The 25,764-nt window shown below is 39.8% G+C and overlaps 1 protein-coding gene and 1 non-coding gene across 2 annotated transcripts; one reads left to right on the top strand and one right to left on the bottom strand.

Annotated features, from left to right (window-relative positions):
- Nucleotides 1-682: 682 nt before the first annotated feature.
- LOC145093936 (DNA repair protein XRCC4-like) lies at nucleotides 683-2,352 on the bottom strand. The gene is made up of 5 exons (XM_079032185.1): nucleotides 2,065-2,352; nucleotides 1,846-1,988; nucleotides 1,383-1,511; nucleotides 1,169-1,291; nucleotides 683-1,045 (listed from the first exon to the last, which is right to left on the bottom strand). Exons 1-5 carry the CDS (start codon nucleotides 2,198-2,200, stop codon nucleotides 806-808), a joined length of 771 nt encoding a protein of 256 aa, XP_078888311.1. The 5' UTR covers nucleotides 2,201-2,352; the 3' UTR covers nucleotides 683-805.
- A 17,293-nt stretch (nucleotides 2,353-19,645) lies between these two features.
- On the top strand, nucleotides 19,646-19,752 carry LOC145096666 (small nucleolar RNA R71). Its single transcript, XR_013704038.1, has one exon. It is a non-coding gene; the product is annotated as a small nucleolar RNA R71 (small nucleolar RNA).
- The last annotated feature ends 6,012 nt before the right edge of the window (nucleotides 19,753-25,764 follow it).

The raw sequence follows: 25,764 nt of genomic DNA, 5'->3' as shown, positions 1-25,764 counted from the left end.
AACCCGAGCTTTGCCACAGACCGTTTTTTTCATGTTTTTATGAAAAAAAAAATATAAAAATTTTGACTGCAAGGACCAAAAGTGTCAAAATGGCTAAAGAATTAAAGGGGTGGGAATTAACAACTTTTTCGAAAAGGGATTAAAGTTATCAAATCATTAAAGTTTTGTGACCAAACTTTAAATATTAAAAGGTTCCTAAAAAATATAAGTTTATTGATTGCAAGAACCAAAAATGTCAAAATGACCAAAGAATGAGAAACAAAGTTGTTAAAAAAATGACAAGTTTAGTATTAATAAGATTCATTTCTTTAATATATATATATATATATATATATATATATATATATATATTAATTAGCTTGAGATACAGCTTTTTCATAAATATTTCAAATATACCTTCAGTTATATCTATTTTTTTCTCTTTTAATTATATATATATAAATGTCTATTTATTATTTTAATTGCAACCTAATTTATAAACTATTTTTACCGAACATTATTAATTCATAAATTAGTTTGTATAAACTATTTTTACCGAATATTATTAATTCATAAACTAGTTTGTCAAACAATATCTAAATCTGTGAAAATTTCTTACTTTTTTTGATGGGTGCTTTTGATCATACTAAAATTATTAGTGGAATTTGGTTCCTTTTAAGTTGAAATTTTTTGGTGAAGAACATTGAGATGATGATGTCAAATTTAACAAAAAACGGGTTAAGAAAAACAGCTACATCATTTTACATCTCGCCTCTAAAATAAAAACATGAGCCAAATATTTATATCTATCTTAAATTGATGTATTTTACTTTCTTTTTCTACCACGTGGCTTGTTTTCTGAAGTGCTGGTGACATTCGTGGCAGTGTCTTCCTCCACGTCATCATCTTCACTATCACCCTCAAAAGTCTCTGTTCTATCACTGGATTCTCCCTCATGCTCTTCTTCTTCTTCTTCTTCATCTGATTTAACATTATTTTCCTGATTTGACATTTTCTCTCTCATCTCTCTTAATTTTGCTTTCTTTGAGTTCAATACACCAAGAAACTACACCATTCAAACCAAAACCAAAACCAAAACAATTTTATCATTACAACTCCATTACATAACATTAAGATACTCGAAACGACGTAGTTTTGGGTAAAAAATAAGTCTTTAATGTGTTAATACCTTAGAATAAATTGTGGTTTCGAACTCTGCTTTTTCATTCTGAAACTTCTCACTTTGTGCTAAACACTTTTCAGCTTCTGTTTTCAGTTTCTCATTTGACTTTGTTTTCATCACAACTTCCTCCTATTTTATTAAAACAGCAGTTATCAAGTAATAATAAAAGAATAGTAGACAAGTTTGAGATATGAATTGAAACGAAATTACACTATCTTACACTTAGGCGTATGTTAGCATCCATCAAGAAGTCGAGTATTCCTGCAGTTATCTTCTTACTATCTTCAGCTGGTTTAAACTTCCATCGCCACTCTAGCTTTGTACCTTCTTTCTTGAATGTCCATGATAACTGGAAAGGATTTAGCACCAAAAGGATATGACATATCAGAAGAGAAAGATTCAAAATTTTGAACCTTCATGTCCTTTTGAAGACATATGGATCAAACTAAAATTTTGCAAAAGAAAATTGGGAGAAAACCCACAAAAACAATTACATAATGGATCGTTAGCTACCAGTATAAGAACTCCCTGATAATTGATCTCTAGAACTTCAAATTTTCATTTTTATGGATACAAAGCAAATTCAGAAAACAAAGAATCCAGTAATTGAAAGGAAAAACGTATGAAAAGTTCGTGCAAAGGTAATTAGAACAAAAAGTTATGAATGATTTAAGAGCTCTTACTCTTTTATTGCCTCCAGCAGCATCAGCAAACCCGTAAATCGAATCAGGCTGTTGAAACCCTAGGTAACGCTCCGACAAATCGATGTACTCCGATGTCGGTTGGTCCCAATTAGAAGCTCTCTCCTTCACTTCCTCTTCTGATGCTGCAAAATACCAATAAATTTCGAAGAAAAGTTGAGATCAATGACGTTACTTTGATAAGATCGGAGTGAGTTATACCGTTGCAAGTCCAAGCGTCAAGGCCATCGGTTATGGAGAGATTGAAGTGAGAAGGAAACCAGGTGCCTTTGATGAAGAATGGATGAGGGTTTTGGGGGATTTGGAGTTTCAAACAGGTGTGTCGGGCTGAATCCATGGCGGATTACGGTGAAGTGGTTTGTGTGTGCGTGGGAAGGAAGAGGGTTTTGTTTCATCCCGCCTCCGGTATTTCAAACGTGTTGATTTTAAAGCATCACGGCGATATTGCTTGACTTGTTTCGAAAGCTTTTGGCAAGGTTGTACGGATCATTTCCAATTAAAGATAACAAAAGTTGACATGATATATTGTCATGATAGGAAATCAAAATAAAACAAAGGAAATTCTAGAGATAATTACTAAAAGTAATATATATATATATATATATATATATATATATATATATATATATATATATATATATATATATATATTTTTTTTTTTTTGATGTATATATATTTGGTCATTTAGGTTTTTTTTACTATATTTTCCCCATCAACTTTTTTAACTATATACATTCAAAGTGCTCGATAGGAAAAATATGAGATCATTACCTCCATGATCACAACCAAAATGAAGGACGGTGAACCCATTACGGCTGATGTGTGATTTAATATGTTTATATTTTATTCAAGTTAATTTTATAAAAATACTTTATTTAACTAGACTATTAAACACACTAGGCAGTGTACCTAATCGTGCAATAGTATAGCTATGGTAAGAACGAGTGTCGATCTCAAGGAACGGTGTTTCAATTAACTTTATTCTACTATTAGCTAATTACTAATTAAATTAGAAAGGTTTTGTTTTCCTAGTTTTGCAAGACTAGATACTTAAATTACCAAATTACTCACAATTCGCTTAATTAAACTAACACTTAGCTTCGGGTTTGTTGTTATTATGGTTGTTTCATAGAAGTGCAATGGACTTAGTTTCTTTGGCTACCGATTCCTAAGATGACCAAATTGGTATTCACCAATTTAATCCTTTAGCAAACTAGCTTATTTATTCGGTGATCAAGCGAACAAACTTACAAGTTCACTAGTGTTCAGTTTGAGTTGCTTAGACTTATAATTAATTGACCAATTAATTTTATTGATTCAATTCTATATATGATTTTTCGTCATATATTGGCTCCTATACTTTTTTACCCACTTTTCTACTTACCCTTAGGTTTTAATCAAAATTGTAGCCCTATGATTTTGCAAGTCACAAGATCATAAGATTCAAATTCAATTAAGAAAAATAGTCATTATATCCTAATCAAATTCAGCAATAAGCAGATTGAAAGCAGTTATCAAAAATACTTGAGGTTCTTTAATAAAAAAAAGTCAACAAATAACCAAATCACTAAATCCTAACTATGAAATCAACCATATTTAGTCAACTCATCCTAGCCAAAACGAAAGTCATAAGTGTTTAGCTCATGATTTCAGCAAACAAAATCATAAAATCGAGATTCAAAAGTAAATACATCATTATTCCTAATGAAAAATCGAAAAGTAGAGTTTAGTTGCCTTCGATCTCCTTCGCCTAATGATTGTAATTGAGTTCCTCGCTTCCAATGCTTAATTCCAGTGCCTTTGCCTTCAAAAAACTTCAAATTCTCCAGAGCCAAAACTCCCCATTCGGAGGTTTATGTGAGATATTTATACTTCTCCCGAAAGCAGGGCACCACGTCGTGGTGATTGCGTTTATCCCGTATTCTACACGTCATCGAATCTGATTGGGAATCTTCAAGACACCACGTCGTGGCAGATATTACCACGACGTGTTAGGCATATTTTCCTTCATTTTAGAGCTCTAGTCCAAACTTTCAACTCCAAGCTTCTTTAATCCAGCTTCCAGCTTCCTTTTTGCTTAAACAAGTCTTTTAATACCTGCAACATAATTCATAGCAAATTAAGTATCTTTTGTTCTATTAAGGGCATAAAGTAATTATAATATTAGGATATGTTGTATAAATATGTGTATAAATATGCACATATCAAAATACCCCACACTTATTCTTTGCTTGCCCCCAAGCAAATTTATTTAAAATTTTACCAGCAAGATACAAAACAATCCATTTCAAACCCATCCATTATCCCAAGACCTCAATACATGTAATTGTGTCTATAATTCCTAATAACTTCCCATTCCTAAATACTCACAATCCCTATGAATCTTCACCCCTTAACTTATATGACATTCATTTTTGCAACCCTCTGAATCAATCCTCAGAAATCTTGCTTTCCCTCAAGGTGTTTTTGGCTAAACAACCAAGCATACATAAATTCTAGAAATTACAACTTTGATACCATAATAGAGCTCTTTTTTTTTCTGAATTCTTCACTTTGTTGTATATTTGATCTTTGATTTACTTGAATTCACCACCTTATTTGTTTGATTTTCTGGTATCTTCAATTTTTGATTTCTTCAGAAATTATGTTCTTTTGATATTCACACTTTGAAAACTCCAAACTTCTTTAATTCTTTAGTAATTTCTCTCTCTTTTTACATATATTCTCATTTTTTTCTCTCAAATCCTACATGCTTAAGCAAGGAGCTTAGCTTCAACCTTTATTGGGTAAGATATTAGTCTAACTACAATGACTACCTAAGCTTTCCTGGATAGATTTCAGGTTTAGGCTGCAAAACGTGTTATGCCATATAAGCTACCAGATTACCTTTCATGCTTCATGACTTTTCACTAGAAAATGGGAAGCCACAAATACACTATAACATGTGTTGGCTCAAGTAAACATTTGGGCTCTCATCGGATCATCTAATATTATACTAGCAAACATTTTAATTGGCTAAGTTTCCTAAATTAGCATATTAAGACTTAAAATTTAAAAATCAAATGCTTTTCCTTATGTTAAATACCCCCTACCCCACACTTATTTCATGCAATGCCCTCATTGCATGGTATGCAAAATATAAACTTAAAAAGAGGGAGAAAAAGGAACAGACTCCCCTGGGATAGAAGATGTGACTTCTAACTCGCTAGAACGTGTGGACACAAAAGTTGAAAGAATAGCAGCCTCCTTGTGGTAATCGGTAGAATTCTTCTTTAAAGCGTGAAAAGAAAATTCAAAGGCATGGGAACAGCTCATCCATACCATGAAAATGAATATGACGCTATGTAACATCCCAAAAACACAGTCTGAAAATTTCGTTTAATTTAATGATAAAACCATAGTCAATAAACCTCATATAGAAATCATAAGCAATGTATCTCAAAATATTATAACAACTGTCAAACATATCAGAGTATAAACATCCCAGGCTGAACAGATGGTGTGTGCATTGCAATCTCCCCGAGCTCCTCTTTTGAAAACTGAGTACCTGAAACCAAAACTGAAAACTGTAAGCACAAGGCTTAGTGAGCTCCCCCAAACTACCACATACCATACAATAACATATAAAGCATCTACTGGGCCTTGCCCACTGCATCGGACCGAAGTCCGGAAACTAACCAGGGCCTTGCCCTCTGCATCGAACCGAAGTCCGGAAACTGCATCGGACCGGAGTCCGGAACTAACCAGGGCCTTGCCCTCTGCATCGGACCGAAGTCCGGAAACTGCATCGGACCGGAGTCCGGAACTAACCAGGGCCTTGCCCTCTGCATCGAACCGAAGTCCGGAACTAACTGCATCGGACCGAAGTCCGGAACTGATTGGGACCTTGTCCCCTGCATCGGACCGAAGTCCGGAACTGACTGAACATAACATAGCATAAACATATCACTAGCATGAATACATATACTGCATACTGCATCGGAACAGAGTCCGGAACACATAACACAAAACATGCTTGAATCACAAAGACATCAAGCACTCTAACTACCGCATCGGACTGAAGTCCAGAACTACTACTGCTAACTAAACGGGCCGGCATTGTGGCCGTAGACCCGTTCCTACTGGAAGGAAACTCACCTCACACTGCTGAAGTCCTGTAGACACAATCCCACACTGCTGAAGTCCCGCAGACTCCACCCCAGCTACTGGTTGACAGGTTCCCGAACTAACAGCGGTGACAGCATCACCGGGAGGCGGCAGTAGCGACGACCAAAATTCGTTGCCGGCGACACAATGATCTTGACATCGAAATCGAAGAGGAGAATGAAGAAATCAAGTGTTGCTGGCATACCGAGAAGTTCCAGATCGCTCATTCGACGATGTTCTCGGCCTCCATCTTTGGTTTTTCGTCGACTCTTACAGTTGCACACAACGAAATCGGCACCAAGGGTTGTTGGGTGGCGTCCGATGGTAAGGTTGCAGGTGGAGGGATGGCAATCGGACCCGAGATCGGCGGTGGCGGCTGGAGGAAAACGCATGGTGATGGCGGCTGGAGCAAAGAAAGGGTCTCTTAGTTTTAGGGTTGAAGGAAATGGAATGGGGAAGGGATACGGGTATATCCCGTATCTCATTTCAAACATATGATATGATTTTTCAACTTCAGCCCCTCCACCCTTATTTGTTTACCTTATAAACCCTAACTTTCAAAACTCTTTACAATGAAGTCCAAAATAACCATTTAACCCTTACTTCTCATAATCTATCCATCTCAAGTCTCGATAATTTACCACGTGGTCCTTACCTTCATAAATATTTATAAGACTAATCCGGAACTGACACTTTTAATCTCCGACTTCTAAAATTCTTCACAAATTATTCTGAGACTTATATTTATTAATTTATTTAAATAAACGGGGCGTTACAACTCTCCCCCACTTAAATTAGATTTCGTCCTCGAAATCATTCATTATCATTCCTTTCACTTCAAACCACTCTAGTAACCCGATCACCATCCTAGGCACACCCTAGCCTTTCTAGGGTAACTGTAACCAACCCTCGCGACAAGATCACATCTATTCTGTCTGATATTTGCTGCCTTGAGATGGTTTGATTCCCTGACAGACCACTCATACAAAATTATTATCGATGGAACCAGCCTGCTTATCTCTCAGCTGACTACTCAACTTCTGCTAGCTCGAAAATACCCACTACAAAATAGGTTCACAAACCTAATTATCCCTGTAGATCATTTATACTTGGCCAATGCTTATCTATTTCCGCTGTGAGTGACTTATCACTTCCCAATAAACCAGCTATCCTGTCTGTACTTGCAACTTGAGGCACAATTACTAACATTGCCCAAGAGCTGTAACTGCCTGAAACACTGAACTGCCACATGGCTGCTTCCCAACATCTACCGAGACCTACCTGGTCTCAATTTCCCGCCAATCATCTGAACTATCAGGTTCCAGCCCAAACTGCAGAGCCAAAGGACTCCCTACTTAGCCGCCTCGCACGACTTCTGAACGAAATCCTTCTATGGATCTAGCTGCTACTAGTTATCTCATCACTGTAGCCCTAACGGCCTTCTGCTCTAACTGATTGGTTCCATGCGTCGAATCCTGACGTCACCAAACCCAAAGCTGAACGTGATTACTACCTCACCAATTGTAGCCTCATGTCACAATTGACCTTAAGCAGTCCACTGTTTCCTTGCTCTCATCTCTATAGTGGCGCTTCTACAATCTTATCATTGGCTTAACCAGGTCTCATCCGTTTGGGGAAATTCCGAAATCCAATCCGTGGATTTCCTTTTCCTCACTACTATACCCGAACTGGTGGGCACTACTGATCTTTCTGCGTCCTAACCACGCACTCACGCTATCTACCAACCTAGTGAAGGCTGTGGCTACACCCACAGACTCACATCACTCTAGTACTATCTGCTAATCTTGTGAATGCTACGGCTACACCCGCAAACTTACAACACTCTAATATTATCTGACTGCTAGTGAATGCTACGGCTACACCCGCAGACTTACAACACTCTAATACTGGATCGAACACGCGCTTGCCCCGCACTCAACTGAACTCATGTCCTGAATGGAATCCCAACCTGATTCCATAAGGCTTACTAGTAACATCACGAGAATGCGATCTCCTTATTGGCACGCTTTTCCGAACTTCCATCTCACACTGTCCTCAAACAATACAACCACTTGGGCTATCTTCCTTCCCAATAAGGATGCGAAACTTATCCTAGTCTCAAAACTGCCTTGCTTCTGAATCCTTGATTCTCCCCCACTTTGGTTCAGCTAATGCCCTACTGCACACAAAACTGGAAGAATTCCCAATCCTTCTCGCCACCCATGACCAATCTGCTAGAAACCACACTTACCATTGCTAGTGTTTCAACACTAGCTAATCCAAAAGATCACACAACTCTAAAAAATTCGAATAAATCTTCGATAATAACCCGCTAAACCCAGGAAACTCCGAATCTCAATTGGAGACCATCGGAATCTCCCACTTTATCACGGCCTCTATCTTGGCCGGATTGACTAGAATATCCTTCCGATTGATGAGGTACCCTAAGAAATTGCACTCCGTGCAACCAGAACTCACGATTAAAGAACCTTGCGAAAATTCTCTTCCTCCTCAAAGTCTCTAGCACTTCCCGCAGGTGCTTCTCGTGTTGCTCCTCAGTCTTGGAATAAGCCAAGATGACACTGTACTTTCCAAACTCCCGCAAGTGTTGCACCAAATATGGTCCTGCTGGTCTCTCGAAAGCTAATCTGAAATCTACGGTCTCCTCCCGAGACCCCTCACTATAAGCAACTGATTTGGTTCCCTCTACCAATATGCTCTAAGTCAATATCCCGCTCTCGAGCTCTAGAAGTCATATCATTCAGGGTCTTGCACCCCGAGATACTCACAATCTCCCTGCTATCCTTCTACAATATGTTTGATAACTTTCCTTTTTCATTTCCTCATCAGCTGCATACTATGGTACCATATAAGCTCTTTCCCGAGTCTTGGCAGTGATCTCTGCCACAGTCTCAGTCTTCTGGTGGAGATCTAACAACTCTTGCGCCAACTGCTGCGTCTCAATCGCCTGGGCACATACTGCTCAGAATCTGGTCTGGAAGTCATCCCATGACATAGCATCGATCACGTCATCACTCAACTCACTACCAACCTCTTCCTATCAATCTCGTGCTCTATCCCTCAGGAAACAGGAAGTAAGTCAGATCTTGTCTCCTTTCGAGACAACGTCTGGTACGAAAAGTGTTGGCAACATCTGCCAACCATCTGCCGCTAACAATGGGGTCCCTAACCCCCATGACAATCTCGAGCCTCACAAACTGTGAATTCCCGAAACATCAACGTACGGGTCTCTATCATGTCTGCTATCTCAGTGCAGAATGCACTCGGCCTCTCATCACAAATCTCCATAATGCCCTCCTTGATCACACTGAGGATCACAGGAGTCTGGTCAGTGATACTGCACAAAATTCTCAAATGATATGAACTCTCTCATCTAATCATCAATCTGCCTGACTCCAGAGTCCGAGCCTGATCCCCTGTCGACACCAGATCTACCATCTGGTCTACCACGTAGCGTCACTATACTCGGCAACATGCCATCACTAACATCACAATACTCACCCAATCTCGAGGGATCTCACACACTACAAGTTCCCTGGATTCATCTCAGCCTTCCTTGATTCGAGTACGGATCCTCTGCTTTCAGTAGTACGGGCCCATACTACCTTCCACATCTATCCGTACTTTCCTCAAGAACCGCCTCGACTCCACCAAGTCACTCTACTGCTACTGATCTCTGCTACTACTTTCCTAGGCTTTCCCTAGGGAACTTATGACTCCACCCAAACCAGTCCTCAGCTACTGAAGGCCTCCTTGTAATGCCAATTAGCCACCACCTGAATACCATCACATGTGACGAGGCTCAGATAATCCTTCAAGTAAAAGACTCGTCCCTACAACGGTTGGACCCAAACAAGAGCTGCGCAATAGGGCCAAATCCAGCACTCTGAGATTATTCAACCCTGATCACATGTGGTGTGACGTATTCACCTAATGGCTAACTCCCATCACTCAGAGTCCCACAAAGCACAAAGCAAGCAGCATTCGGATAAAGGAAACATACTCAGGCAAAATTATTCTCATAACGAGAAACTGTACTAGCATACAATGCTAAGCTCTTACTATCAGGCATAACCTACACAGGCTATCCTACTACTGTCTACTCATTACTAGCATGAAATTTTTATGAAGCTGAAACACACAAAGCAGGCACATAAGGCATCATTCTAGATCCTTAGTCATATTCAAGCATGCTGTTCTACTGAAACTGAAGCTGAAACTGAAACTGAAACTGGAACTGATATTCATAACATAACTTGTATGGGTAATTTGGGAGTACTTACTTGAGCTCGGCTGATTGCATGCACCACACCCTTTTCTCTTTTGAAAACTCTTTTTGGTTTTTTTTCTAAAACTCTTTTCTTTATACTTTTCTAAAATTGTTTTCTTTTCTCAAAATCCTTTTGTAACCATGATTTTTCTTTTGAAAACTCTATACCACTTCCTTAGTTTGAGTCCAGACACACTCTCACGTATGTCTGAATCCCTCAAACCAAGGCTCTGATACCAACTTGTAACATCCCAAAAACACAGTCTGAAAATTTCGTTTAATTTAATGATAAAACCATAGTCAATAAACCTCATATAGAAATCATAAGCAATGTATCTCAAAATATTATAACAACTGTCAAACATATCAGAGTATAAACATCCCAGGCTGAACAGATGGTGTGTGCACTGCAATCTCCCCGAGCTCCTCTTTTGAAAACTGAGTACCTGAAACCAAAACTGAAAACTGTAAGCACAAGGCTTAGTGAGCTCCCCCAAACTACCACATACCATACAATAACATATAAAGCATCTACTGGGCCTTGCCCACTGCATCGGACCGAAGTCCGGAAACTAACCAGGGCCTTGCCCTCTGCATCGAACCGAAGTCCGGAAACTGCATCGGACCGGAGTCCGGAACTAACCAGGGCCTTGCCCTCTGCATCGGACCGAAGTCCGGAAACTGCATCGGACCGGAGTCCGGAACTAACCAGGGCCTTGCCCTCTGCATCGAACCGAAGTCCGGAACTAACTGCATCGGACCGAAGTCCGGAACTGATTGGGACCTTGTCCCCTGCATCGGACCGAAGTCCGGAACTGACTGAACATAACATAGCATAAACATATCACTAGCATGAATACATATACTGCATACTGCATCGGAACAGAGTCCGGAACACATAACACAAAACATGCTTGAATCACAAAGACATCAAGCACTCTAACTACCGCATCGGACTGAAGTCCAGAACTACTACTGCTAACTAAACGGGCCGGCATTGTGGCCGTAGACCCGTTCCTACTGGAAGGAAACTCACCTCACACTGCTGAAGTCCTGTAGACACAATCCCACACTGCTGAAGTCCCGCAGACTCCACCCCAGCTACTGGTTGACAGGTTCCCGAACTAACAGCGGTGACAGCATCACCGGGAGGCGGCAGTAGCGACGACCAAAATTCGTTGCCGGCGACACAATGATCTTGACATCGAAATCGAAGAGGAGAATGAAGAAATCAAGTGTTGCTGGCATACCGAGAAGTTCCAGATCGCTCATTCGACGATGTTCTCGGCCTCCATCTTTGGTTTTTCGTCGACTCTTACAGTTGCACACAACGAAATCGGCACCAAGGGTTGTTGGGTGGCGTCCGATGGTAAGGTTGCAGGTGGAGGGATGGCAATCGGACCCGAGATCGGCGGTGGCGGCTGGAGGAAAACGCATGGTGATGGCGGCTGGAGCAAAGAAAGGGTCTCTTAGTTTTAGGGTTGAAGGAAATGGAATGGGGAAGGGATACGGGTATATCCCGTATCTCATTTCAAACATATGATATGATTTTTCAACTTCAGCCCCTCCACCCTTATTTGTTTACCTTATAAACCCTAACTTTCAAAACTCTTTACAATGAAGTCCAAAATAACCATTTAACCCTTACTTCTCATAATCTATCCATCTCAAGTCTCGATAATTTACCACGTGGTCCTTACCTTCATAAATATTTATAAGACTAATCCGGAACTGACACTTTTAATCTCCGACTTCTAAAATTCTTCACAAATTATTCTGAGACTTATATTTATTAATTTATTTAAATAAACGGGGCGTTACACGCTACCCACATTACGGAGACTACTGGAAATACGAGAGCATGTTCGGAAAACTGACTCGAAAAGCACCACGTCGTGGTGAATATAACCACGTCATGGTAGACCAAACAGAACACTTCTCGGTGATGAAAATTGCGACACCACGTCGTGGTGACAGATACTGCGTCGTGGTGGTGTTGAAAAGTGAAATTTGAAGGGCGAAAAGAGCTGCAACTTGAACTAAAATGACACCATCTCTTCCATACAACTGTAGGACACGGCCCTTTCACTCTATGACTCAATTAGACCTCGAAAAAATGCTCTCAAATCACGGTTCTCTCGACGTTCTCTTATACATTCACTCTAACGAACTTTCTTGTTCCAAATATACCCTTACTTGACTCTTACATATAACCTGAGACTAGGACAAAGGAAACGGTAATAAAAGTAGGAAAAATATCCAAAAAACCAAACCATACAAAAAAAAAACAAAACATAAAGTAAACAAAAGAAAACCGTAATAATAAAAACTAGTCTAGAACAAGACAAAATAAAACCAAAGAAAAGGATAAGAACTCAATCTTCTGCCTCATCACCAGCTCCACCACCACTGCCTCCAGCTCCACCCAACTGCTCTTGCCAAATGTTGCCCCACGTTGGAACATGTGGGTGCGCAGAAGGAAAATGCTCTGGATGAGATATACACATAGAGCTCATAAAATGATCTAGGCTCATGTTGGTGTAATTTGCTGCACTAGACATATAGTCCTCATATCGTCTCCTTGCCACACTGTAGGGATCCATGGGCATCTCATCTTCTTCCAGTACCACTGGCTCATCCGCTTCTGCTTTATTTCCCTGTTGCCTTCCATGGCTTGGAACCCGGTGTCGTGGAGTATCGTTAGGAATGCTAAAACCACCCATTCCATGATCAACAATAATTCAAGGCCTCTTATAAAGAAGAATGGAAAAGGTCTTTTGAGGCTCAACTGTAAGCATAGAAGCCTCCCGCTTCTCAAAAATACCAAAAGATCGCGCGAGATGGGTAATCCACATACCACCATAAAGCGGGGACCCACGCCTGTCCTTGGTTGGCTGGGCTGTAAAGAAATCAGCCAAGAGAAAAGGTAAATCAGCATAAACCTCAGTTGAGGTGAGAACCCATAGAAAGAAAACATCCACAGTAGGACATTCATCCCCCTCCTGACGTTCATTAATGGTATTAGTGATCAGGCGGTGTAAAAGGCAGTGAATTGGCGACCGGATGTCGCTTTCCTGTGCAGTACCCTTGTGGTAAGCCCCATTAGCAATAGAATGCCAATGGTCCTCTGCCTTGAACCCTTCAATGTTCCTAATGGAGGCTGCTATAAATTGTCGGTATAAGGGTGTATGGACTTCAGCTAGAAGGTAGATACCAACCCGTAATGCAAAATCAGCTAGGCTTAAGGAACACCTTTCCCCTCCAAGGCAAAAAATAAGATTATCATCTGCATAAATTCCATCTTTTTTTGTGAAAGATGTTGTGGCAAGAAATTCATACACCAATTCTTTGTAAACCACCTCTTGAATCTCAAAAATTCGCCTCCATCCCAAACACATAAACTGACCTTGAACTCCATTGAATACCTTGTCAAGATAAGGCTCGATATCCTCCATCAAACCCAAACTTCCAATCCAGTGCCAATCAACCTTAGCTGGAACATGCACCTTCCTTTTCTTGAGTAAATCAAGCTTAGCAGTCCATCGCGCACGTGTCTCAGGTGCAACATCTCGTGGAAAAGAATACCATGGAAAATCGTGAGTATCGGGTTGACTTCTTCTAATCCTGCTAGTCATTTCTACATAATAGCCACAAAAGAACAACCAAACAAACCATATGCATTATTATAATCGAAACAGAAGAAGAAAAACTTTGATTCCAGCCACCACGATGAGGACCACGATGAGCTCGTCGCGGCGTCGTGACAGTGACGAGATAAGATCAAATCGCTCCAATGTCAACGCCATATTAACTAAATCCAAGTTCAGGGTTTGTTCAGTGAATGAAATAGAGTAGAATGGTAGCAAAATTAGGGAGCAAAACATCCTAAATTGGGTTCGATTTTTGCAAAAATCGGAACCCTAGTTTCCCAGAATTAGCCCTAAATGTGTTCAAACTAAGAAATAGATGTTCTCTAATAGCCTAATAACTATCAAGAGTAAGAAAATCACAAGAAAATCATACCTTTTGGGGATAAGGAACACGAAATTGATGGAGAGGACAAAGAGTTCTTCATGGAGGCTGACACGACGAGAGAGATGGGGTGGTGTAAAAAGTGAAAATGTTTTAACCTAAGTTCAAAAACCCTTTTATTATAGCAGTTATATTTTTCGCCACGACGTGGTAGAATACAACACGTCGTGGTGTCGAGGCTTTTTTCATAGTAAAATCATGAAAAAGAAATCACGACCTCGTGGTGGGCAAAAAAATTTTGTTTAACAAAAACTCTTAAAAATACACACCCCACACTCGTTTTATGCCACACCCCATGACAAATTCATAGACAAACCAGAAGAATGAGATAATAAAGACCTAGATAAACTAAAAAAACAAATAAAAGTAAAGAAAAGAAAATGCAAACTCAAAACCACAGGTTGCCTCCTGCAAGCGCTTATTTTGAAAGAGTCATGAGCTGGACTCCTTTCCAAGCTACGTTGTTTCCGCTCGTGTGAACTTGACGATTTCACCCTCCCTTTCTTCACTTGGCATTCCGTCCTCGTAATGCTTCACTCGATGCCCATTAACCTTGAAAGGGGTCCCGTCTCTTGAAATAAGCTCGATAGCTCCATGTGGGAAAACTTGTTTGACAACAAATGGCTCGTCCCACCTTGTTTGCAATTTTCCAGGAAACAGTTTCAACCTTGAGTTGAAAAGTAGCACTCTTTGTCCTTCATGGGACTCTTTATTACCTTTAAGCCTCATATCATGCCACTTCTTAGTTTTGTCTTTATATATCAAAGAACTTGTGTAGGCTTCGTTTCTAAGTTCTTTGAGAGCATTCATTTGTATCAACCGGTTGGCACGCAGTTCATTTAACTCAAAATTACATATCTTCAAAGCCCAAAATGCTTTATGCTCTATCTCAACTGGCAAGTGGCAACTCTTCTCATAAACCAACCTATATGGTGTAGTACCAATAGGTGTTTTAAAAGCGGTTCTAAACGCCCATAGTGCATCATCAAGCTTATCCGACCATTCCTTTTTATTACTTCCAACCGATCTTTCTAATATTCTCTTCAATGCCCGATTTGTAACTTCAGTTTGCCCACTTGTTTGAGGATGATATGATGTTGCAAATCTATGGTGAACACCATATTTTTGCAACACCTTAGCTAACTGATCATTTGCGAAGTGGGAGCCTCGATCACTAATTAGAGCCTTAGGAACTCCAAATCTTGAAAATAAATTTTTGAGGAAACGTACTACTACTCGAGCATCATTTGTGGGTAATGTTTGTGCCTCCGCCCATTTGGATACATAACCAACTGCTACCAACATTTATTTATTCCCCTTTGACATTGGGAAAGGTCCCATGAAGTCGATTCCCCAAATATCAATTATTTCACAAACTTGAATGCTATTTTGGGGCATCTCATTTCGTGATGAAACATTTCCCAACCTTTGTCATGAATCACATTCTTTGACAAAATTTGTAGCATCTTTAAATATAGTAGGCCAATAAAAACCCGAATCAAAAACCTTCTTTGCTGTATATTACGCTCCATGATGTCCTCTGGTGGGCCCGCTATGACAATGCTTCAAGATTTCACGACTTTCCTTCCCGAATACACATCTTCTTATCATACCATCAGCACAACTATGAAAGAGGTATGGCTCGTCCCAAAAGTAATACTTAATTTCTGAAAAGAATTTCTTCTTTTGTTGGCGGGTCAAGTCGTTTGGAATGTATTTACTTGCTAAATAGTTAGCTATATATGCAAACCATGGAATCTCTCCTGCTATAACCAATAAATATTCTTCGGGAAACTCGTCTCCAATCTTTTTTCTTCTAACTCCTCCAAGTGCGGGTTTTACAGTCTCGATAGATGATCAGCAGCCACGTTCTCCATCCCCTTTTTATCTCGTATTTCGATGTCAAATTCTTGTAGCAGCAACACCCAAAGAATCAACCTTGGCTTAGCATCTTGTTTGGCAAAAAGATACTTAAGGGCAGAATGGTCAATAAAAACTATGGTTTTAGACAAAACCAAATAAGAGCGAAATTTATCAAATGCAAAAACCACTGCTAGTAGCTCCTTTTCTGTAGTAGTGTAGTTCTCTTGTGTTGGGTTCAAGGTCTTACTTGCATAGTAGATAGGCTGAAAATGCTTGTCAATTCTTTATCCCAAGACAGCTCTCACCACGAAGTCACTGGCATCACACATAAGCTCAAAAGGAAGAGTCCAATCTGGGGCTATCATAATAGGTGTAGTGGTCAATCTTTCCTTCAAAAAATGAAATGCATCTAGACACTCTTTAGAAAAGTTGAAAGGGGCATCCTTCAAGAGAAGTTGAGTCAAGGGCCTTGTGATCTTGGAAAAGTCTTTAATAAAACGCCTATAAAATCCCGCATGTCCTAAAAAGCTTCTTACCCCCTTGACATTTGTTGGAGGTGGTAATTTGGCTATGGTATCAACCTTTGCTCTATCCACCTCTATCCCCATCCTTGAGACCTTGTGACCTAACACAATGCCTTCCTTCACCATAAAATGACACTTCTCCCAATTGAGAACAAGGTTGGTCTTCTCACATCTTGCTAGCATAAGATCCAAGTTGGACAAACAGTCTTCAAAAGAGGACCCGAAAACTGAGAAGTCATCCTTGAAAACCTCCATAAACTTTTCGATCATATCATGAAATATAGCCATTATGCATCTTTGGAAAGTGGCTGGTGCATTGCATAACCCAAAAGGCATGTGTCTATATGCAAATGTTCCACTTGGGCATATAAAAGTGGTTTTCTCTTGATCTTGTGGGTCAATCGGAATTTGAAAGTACCGCAAGAAACCATCAAGGAAACAATAATAAAGATGCCCGGACAAACTCTCTACCATTTGATCGATGAATGGTAGCAGAAAATGATCTTTGCATGTTGCATCATTAAGCCTTCGATAGTCAATACAAACGCGCCACCCGGTAACTGTCCTTGTTGGGATCAACTCGTTAGCTTCATTGGTTACCACTGTCATTCCTCCTTTCTTTGGCACAACATGAACTGGACTTACCCATGTGCTATCAGATATTGAGTAAATGATACCAGCATCTAATAGTTTCACCACCTCTTTTTTTACTAATTCTTACATGTTTGGGTTGAGTCTTCTTTGGCGTTGTACTATTGGTTTAGCTCCTTCTTCTAAATTGATCTTATGAGAACAATAGGCTGGAATAATCCCCTTGATATCCATGATCTTCCATGCAATGGCACCTTTTCTCTTCTGTAGAACTTTAACTAAGCTTTCTTTCTCGTCTTTCGCCAAGTCGGAAGCAATGATTACTCCAGGTGTTCGGGAATGGCTTTCAGCTCGAGTTTGGGGGTTGCGTCAGCTACCACGACGTGGTGATCCTGCCACGTCGTGGTGTTGTGGTTTTTAGTTCCAAATCGAGAAAAAAAACTTTGCCACGTCGTGGTACTCTGACCACGTTGTGTTGTGTCTTCTGTCTCTTGCATTGCTTCATTGTACTCCCCTTCTTCCAGTAACTTCTCTAATTCTTGAAGGTCGAATTCAGGATCAAAATTTCCTTCATCAAGCACCATAAATCCTTCATTTTCTTTTTCTTTCCAACTCACTAATTCTTTTTCCAACATTTCATCCAACACATCAACGGAAAACACCGTATCATCACTCATCCTTGAATGTTTGATCGCCTGATTAACTTTAAAAGTCACCGCTTCCTCTCCAACACGTAATGTAAGATTGGATTCCCTTATATCAACTAAAGCTCGGACAGTGCTCAAAAATGGTCTTCCAAGAATTATCGGGACTTGCTCATCCTCCTCCATATCCAACACAATAAAATCCGGTGGGGGGGGGGGGGGGAACGAACTTGTCTACATTCACTAGTAGGTCTTCACAAATGCCCCTTGGGAAGGTCATAGTCTTATTGGCTAGATGGATAACCATGCAGAATGGTCTCGGTTTGGGAAGATCAAGCTTTTTGAAGAATGAGTATGGCATCAAGTTGACACTTGCTCCTGAGTCGGCTAGAGCATGACTTGTTGCTAGATTCCCGAATTGGCACGGTAAAATTATGCTCCCTGGATCCCCCATCTTCTTTGGTAGCATGTTTAGCATAGCAGCAGAGCAAGTTTCATTTAGTACAACTTTTGATAATCCTTCCATTTTCTTGCGGTCTGTCAATAGGTCTTTCAAAAACTTGGCATACTTGGGCATTTCAACTAAAGCTTCAAGGAATGGAATGTTGATTTCAAGAGATTTTATGTGATCTAAGAATTTCCGGTAATCTTCAGCATGCTTCTATTGAATTGCTCTGCTTGGGAAAGGAAGTGGTGGAAGATATGTCTTCGCCGGCTCGGTATTTTTCTCCTCAAAGACTTGCAACACCATGGCAGATCCACCACGTCGTGGTGATTGCCCAGACTTGTTATGTTTATTTTCTTCTTGTCCTTCCTGTTCTACTTCAGGTTCGTTTCTGTCAATAGGGGTTAAGTGAGTGATAATTTTCCCACTTCTAGTGGTGATGGCTTGGATGTGTGCTCATCTTGGGTTTTGTTCAGTATTTCCCGGAAGTCCTCTCGGTGCTCTTTCATTGAATTGAGTAGCTAGTTGCCCAAGTTGTTTCTCTATATTTAGGATCGAAGCTTGCCGATTTCTCAAGAGTGCTTGCTGGTTTTTCATCATCTCCTGTTGTTCCTTCATCATAAGTTGTTGCTCTTTGATTGCTAATTGTTGCTCTTTAATTGCTGCTTCCGTTACCTCATGCCTTTTTTCAGATACTGCTGCAAATCGAGTGACCATACTCTCAAAATCAGATTTCTTCTCAACCGTTGGTTCTTCTCTTTGATAAATGCCCCTCCCTCTTTGTGCATACTTTTCTTCCTTGGCCTTTTTATACTCATCATTGGGCAACCACTTCTTCTTAGGCTTTCTCCAGTCTTCATCTAGACGATCCCCACTTGAGTAGCAAGCTTGGACCTTCCGGTTTCCATTTTCATCTAGGTCACATTCCTTGGTTAAATGCGGCTCGTTGCAGTTTTCACACCCAACCTAAATAACATGGATTGTTTGGTCCATTTTAGTCATTCTTCTATCCATGCTTTGCAACATTGCCATTACCGCTAACACATCCTCCGAAGCAGCATTTGCCGAACCCCTTGTCACATCATTCCGTGGATTATGGTATTCTCTAGAGTGTTTAGAGAATTCTTCGATAAGTTGCTTAATTTCCGCTGGATTTTTCTTATTAAGAGGGCCTTGAGAGTCAAGAAGTTGGCGGGTGGTGACATTCACCCCATCATAAAAGATCGAGACCTCTTGCTGCACATTTAGGTCATTTTGGAGGCAATTCCTTATTAGACCTTTATAACGTTCCCAAGCTTCATATAATGATTCCCCCAATTGTTGTTCAAAGTTGGCGATGGCCTTTTTGAGCTTAGCCACCTTGGATGGTGGGCAAAATTGTTCCAAAAATAGTTCACGCATCCGTGCCCATGTTGTTACCGTGCCTGGTGGTAATGCCTTCTGCGAATCTTTTGCGGTTCCCTTAAAAGTGACAGGGAGCATTCGTAACAATACAGTTTCTCTTAGCACATTTGGGATGTTAAAGTAATTGGCAATGTCGTTCACTTCATCTAGATGCTTGTAAGCATCTTCATGATCCTTTCTGGTGAAAGGAACCTCCTTTAGTGCGGTAAGTATAAGCCCCTTGAGTTTAAAAGTTGCGGTGGCAGGAATGGTGGGTTGCACGAGGCCCGGTCCGGTGTCGTCTCGAACTCTTTTCTTGTATGCCTCCATTGAGAGGTCCACAATGTTGGCCATGGTGTTGTCAGGTTCTTCGTGATCACTTCCTTCAAAATCAGTAAAACCTTCCTCCTTCTCGGTCTCGTACTCAGTGTCTTCTTTTGTGTTGTTGGACTCCCCCGTCTTCTTTCCTTTATTTTTACCAAAAACCGATTTTAGACTCTTTAAAGGGGACTTCTTCGGAAAGTCTTTGTCGGCCTTGTCCTTCTTCTTTCGAAGAACGGATTCCGGGTCTTCGAGTGGTGGAATCAAAGATGAATTTGATCCACGGGTCATAAACGGTCTGCAAATAAACAAAGAAAACACATGAAAGAAAAAAAACGAAAAATAGAATTCTTACAGTAGCTATACCACGACGTGGTATAAATCACCACGTCGTGGTGAACCTAATTTACGGAAATACTTAAAATTAAAACTAAACTCTAACAGAAAATAGTCCTAACAATAGCAATATAAAGTAATTAAAACTGAGCCGTTCCCCGGCAACGACGCCAAAAACTTGATGTGTGATTTAATATGCTTATATTTTATTCAAGTTAATTTTATAAAAATAATTTACTTAAGTAGACTATTAAACACACTAGGCAGTGTACCTAATCGTGCAATAGTATAGCTATGGTAAGAACGAGTGTCGATCTCAAGGAACGGTGTTTTAATTAACTTTATTCTACTATTAGCTAATTACTAATTAAATTAGAAAGGTTTTGTTTTCCTAGTTTTGCAAGACTAAATACTTAAATTACCAAATTACTCAAAATTCACTTAATTAAATTAACACTAAGCTAAGCAAGCAAACAAGTATGAATTAATCAAGGTGAGAAAGAGACTTTCGTTTAGCTTCGGGTTTGTTGTTATTATGGTTGTTTCATAGAAGTGTAGTGGACTTAGTTTCTTTGGCTACCGATTCCTAAGATGACCAAATTGGTATTCACTAATTTAATCCTTTAGCGAACTAGCTTATTTATTCGGTGATCAAGCGGACAAACTTACAAGTTCACTAGTGTTCAGTTCGAGTTGCTTAGACTTATAATTAATTGACCAATTAATTTTATTGATTCAATTCTATATATGATTTTTCGTCATATATTGGCTCCTATTCTTTTTTACCCACTTTTCTACTTACCCCTAGGTTTTAATCATAAATCTAGTCCTACGATTTTGCAAGTCACAAGATCATAAGATTCAAATTCAATTAAGAAAAATAGTCATTCTATCCTAATCAAATTCAGCAATAAGCAGATTGAAAGCAGTTATCAAAAATACTTGAGGTTCTTTAATAAGAAAAAGTCAACAAATAACCAAATCACTAAATCCTAACTATGAAATCAACCATATTTAGTCAACTCCTCCTAGCCAAATGAAAGTAATTAGTGTTTAGCTCATGATTTCAGCAAACAAAATCATAAAATCGAGATTCAAAAGTAAAGACATCGTTATTCCTAATGAAAAATCGAAAAGTAGAGTTTAGTTGCCTTCGATCTCCTTCACCTAATGATTGTAATTGAGTTCCTCGCTTCCAATGCTTAATTCCAGTGCCTTTGCCTTAAAAAACTTCGAATTCTCCAGAGCCAAAAGTCCCCATTCGGAGGTTTATGTGAGATATTTATACTTCTCCCGAAAGCAGGGCACCACGTCGTGGTGATTGTGTTTATCCCGTATTCTACACGTCATTAAATCTGATCGGGAATCTTCAAGACACCACGTCGTGGCTCATATTACCACGACGTGTTGGGGATATTTTCCTTCATTTTAGAGCTCTAGTCCAAACTTTCAACTCCAAGCTTCTTTAATCCAGCTTCCAGCTTCCTTTTTTGCTTAAACAAGTCTTTTAATACCTGCAACATGATTCATAGCAAATTAAGTATCTTTTGTTCTATTAAGGGCATAAAAGTAATTATAATATTAGGATATGTTGTATAAATATGTGTATAAATATGCACATATCAACGGCCCACTTGCAAAAGATGCAGAGATTCGTGGACTACTTGCTTAAATTATATGTCAATTTTGATCAAGAGTTGGCCATAGATATAATTCTACACTCTTTACCTTCTTGTTATGATCAGTTTCGGATGACCTATCATATGAACAAGGAGGAGGTCAATCTTAGCAAGCTTCAAGGCCTTTTAAGGACTGCAGAAAACAACCCGAAAGGCAATTCGGTTGTGTCTTCTCCTACTACTACTTATGCCCCTGTTCTGGCAATCGGACATGGGAAGGGAAAGAAGAGGAAGGATCCCTACAAGAACTGCAAGGGAAAGTCTCTTGATGGATCCTCTTCAAGTGGCACCAAATTTGGTTATGCTAATCCCTCCTATAATCCGAAGTATGTAGAGTGCTTCCACTGCCATTAAAAAGGGCACTGGAAATGAAGCTCCCCTAGGTACTTGTAGGACATAAATGATGGCAAGATCAACCCTCCTTTGCAGGTATTTACACTATTCAATCTAATAACTCATCACATGCTAGTTCTTGGGTCCTTGATACAGGTTATGGATTTTACATTTGTTTTGATTTGTAGGACTAAAAATAAGTAGGGATGTGGAGCACGTGAAGATAAAATTAATCATGGGAAATATGAAAGTGTCGTTTGTGACCAAGATTAGAGTTTATTCTTTATTGCTTAGTAATGGTTTAGATGCAGATTTGAATAATTGTTGTTACTTGGCTGATATGGTGAGAAATATTATTTCCTTTCACAGTTTGTATAAAAAAGGTTTTAACTTTTCTTTTAATAATGAAATTGGTGGTATCAATGCTTATTATAGTAGTGTATTTTATTTTGAAGCATTACCTTGCAATGGTTTATATGAAACTGTGATGGTTGTAGATAACTTAGGAAATAATGTGTTACACACTGATTCTTCCAATGATTTGGATAAGGCTTGCTTGTGGCATTGTCGTCTTTGACATGTCAACAAGAAGCGCATAGCCCAACTCTAAAAGGATGGAGTTTTGGAGTCATTCGACTTAAATTTTGATGACACTTGCGAATATTGTTTACTTGGAAAGATGACGAAGTCACCCTTCACTAGTACTTGTGAAAGGGGTGAAGGTCTGTTGGATCTCATACACACTGATGTGTGTGGACCATTCAGAACCACCATAAGGGATGCTAACCGCTTCTATGTTACTTTTACTGATGATTACAATAGATATGGCTATATCTACTTAATCAAGCATAAGTCAGAAAAATTTTAAAAGTTTAAAGAGTTTAAGCAAGAAGTGGAGAATCAATTAGGCAGGAAGATAATGATGTTGCAATCCGATTGAGGATGAGAGTATCTTAGTATCGAGTTCCTTGACTATCTTAAGGAATGTGGAATTGTTTCACAATTGATGCCACCTAGGACACCACAGCTTAATGGTGTGGCTGAGAGGCACAATAGAACCTTACTAGACATGGTTCGTTCCATGATGAGTCGAGCTTCATTACCTATCTCATTCTAGGGGTATGCATTAGAGACTGCCGCTCATATCGTTAATCTAGTCCCTACCAAAAAGGCTTCCAAAACACCTCACGAGATGTGGACAAGGAGGGTTCCCTCGTTAGACCACATCAAAGTTTGGAGTTGCGAGTCTTTCGTGAGACGCGATACTCATGACAAGCTCGAACCTTGGAGTGAGCAATGTGTTTTCATCGACGACCCGTAGAAGTCCTTTGGATATCTCTTCTATAGACCGAGTGACAATATTGTCTTCATCGCGAGGAAAGGAGTCTTTCGTGAGAGAGAGCTCGTATGCCATAGGATAGTGGGAGGAAAATTGACCTTGAAGAGCTTCAAGAGTCAAGAGGTGAAAGAACCTCAAACACTAGCACTCAACCTGAGGAGGAAACTTCGGTTGAACCAATTGACGAGTCCGTACCTTTGAGGCGTTCCATTAGAGTTAGTGTTCCACCTGTGTTATATGGTTTTCATATAACAACGGAAGGTGATACATTTATTAGTGATAGCACACTGGTAAATCTGGATGAATCTAATAACTACAAGGAAGCCATGGAATGCCCCGAGTCTGCAAAATGGCAAGAGGCTATGGCTAGCAAGATTGAGTCCATGTATGACAATCAAGTTTGGAACTTGGTTAACAATATACCGGGTCGTAAGACAGTTGGGTGCAAATGGATCTTCAAGAAGAAGGCTGACATGGATGGGAAAGTACACACATATAAGGCACAACTGATTGCGAAGGGCTTTACTCAAACTCATGGAGTTGACTATGATGAGATCTTCTCACCAGTAGTGAAGATTAAATATATAAAGGTTATGCTAGCCTTAGCTGCATTTCATGACTATGAAATATGGAAAATGGATGTCAAAACTGCTTTCCTTAATGGAAAATTGGCTGAAGATGTTTACATAAGTCAGCCAGAGGGTTTTGTCAATGCAAAGTACCCTAATAGAGTGTGTAATCTTGAGAAATCCATCTATGGATTGAAGCAAGCATCTCGCAGATGGAATCTTTGTTTTGATGAGAAAGTCAAAGAGTTTGGATTTTCGAGAAGCGAGGATGAGTCCTGTGTATATGTCAAAGCTAGTAGGAGTATAGTGAGCTTCTTGGTATTGTATGTAGATGACATACTGCTCATAGGAAACAACATCTCAACCTTGCAGGAGGTTAAGTCCTAGCTTGGGAAGTGTTTCGCTATGAAGTACCTTGGGGAAGCTGCTTACATCCTAGGGATAAGGATATTGAGAGACATGAGTAAAAGACTAATAGGACTTAGTCAAAGTACCTACTTGGACAAAGTGTTGAAGCGTTTCAGCATGGAGAACTCCAAGAAAGGTAACCTACCTATCCTAAGCAATACCAGATTGAGTAAGACTCAGATTCCGAGTGCAGAGGATGAGATAGCATAGATTAGTCGAATTCCATATGCTTCTGCAGTTGGCTCGATTATGTATGCTATGACTTGTACTCGCCCTAATGTGGCCTTTACCTTGAGCATGGTCAGCATATATCAAGGGAATCCTGGTAAAGCTCATTGGACTACGGTTAAGAACATTCTCAAGTATCTATGGAGGACTTAGGATTGGGTCCTTATCCTTGGTGGGAGTGATGACTTGAGAGTGACAGGATATAGCGGCACCAGTTTTCAAACCGACGGAGATAATTTCCGCTCTCAGTAGGGTTGGGTGTTTACCCTGAATGGAGGAGCAGTGACACGGAAAAGTTCCAAGCAGGAGACTGTAGTTGATTCAACGTACAAATCAGAGTACATAGCAGCAAGCGAAATATCGAAGGAGGCAATATGGTTGAAAAACTTCATTGGAGACCTTGGAGTCATTCCATCCATAAAGGAGCCTATGAAGATTTTCTATGATAATGAAGGGGCGGTTGCCTTAACCAAGGAACCAAGAGATCATGGTAGATCCTGACATATCGACAGAAAATACCACTTCATAATACATCAAGTAGAAGGACACCTTGTGGTAAAGGGGATATCATCAGAGGATAAACCAACAGATCCACTTATAAAGGGACTGACTAGGGTTAAGCACTAGCAACATACAAGGGGAATTGGGCTAACGGACGATATTAGTTTTAGCGGTTAGATAAATAGAAACTTGTAATAGCTAAATTGTAATTGACATTTGATGATTAAATAAAAGGGTTTATATTTATAAGTAAAGTTACTGTCTTTGC

This window comes from Lactuca serriola, chromosome 3 (genome assembly GCF_051521515.1).
Source record: "Lactuca serriola cultivar US96UC23 chromosome 3, Lser_US96UC23_V15, whole genome shotgun sequence".
NCBI lineage: Eukaryota > Viridiplantae > Streptophyta > Magnoliopsida > Asterales > Asteraceae > Lactuca > Lactuca serriola.
Note: the sequence above shows the minus strand (reverse complement) of the source record. Positions and strands in the feature narration are given on the sequence as shown.

Coding starts and splice junctions, on each gene's coding strand:
- LOC145093936 (XM_079032185.1), bottom strand. CDS start 2,200: ATGGATTCAGCCCGACACACCTGTTTGAAACTCCAAATCCCCCAAAAC. Junction 1,989..2,064: donor TGACGCTTGGACTTGCAACG/GTATAACTCACT, acceptor GGTATTTTGCAG/CATCAGAAGAGGAAGTGAAG. Junction 1,046..1,168: donor AAACCACAATTTATTCTAAG/GTATTAACACAT, acceptor TGAATGGTGTAG/TTTCTTGGTGTATTGAACTC.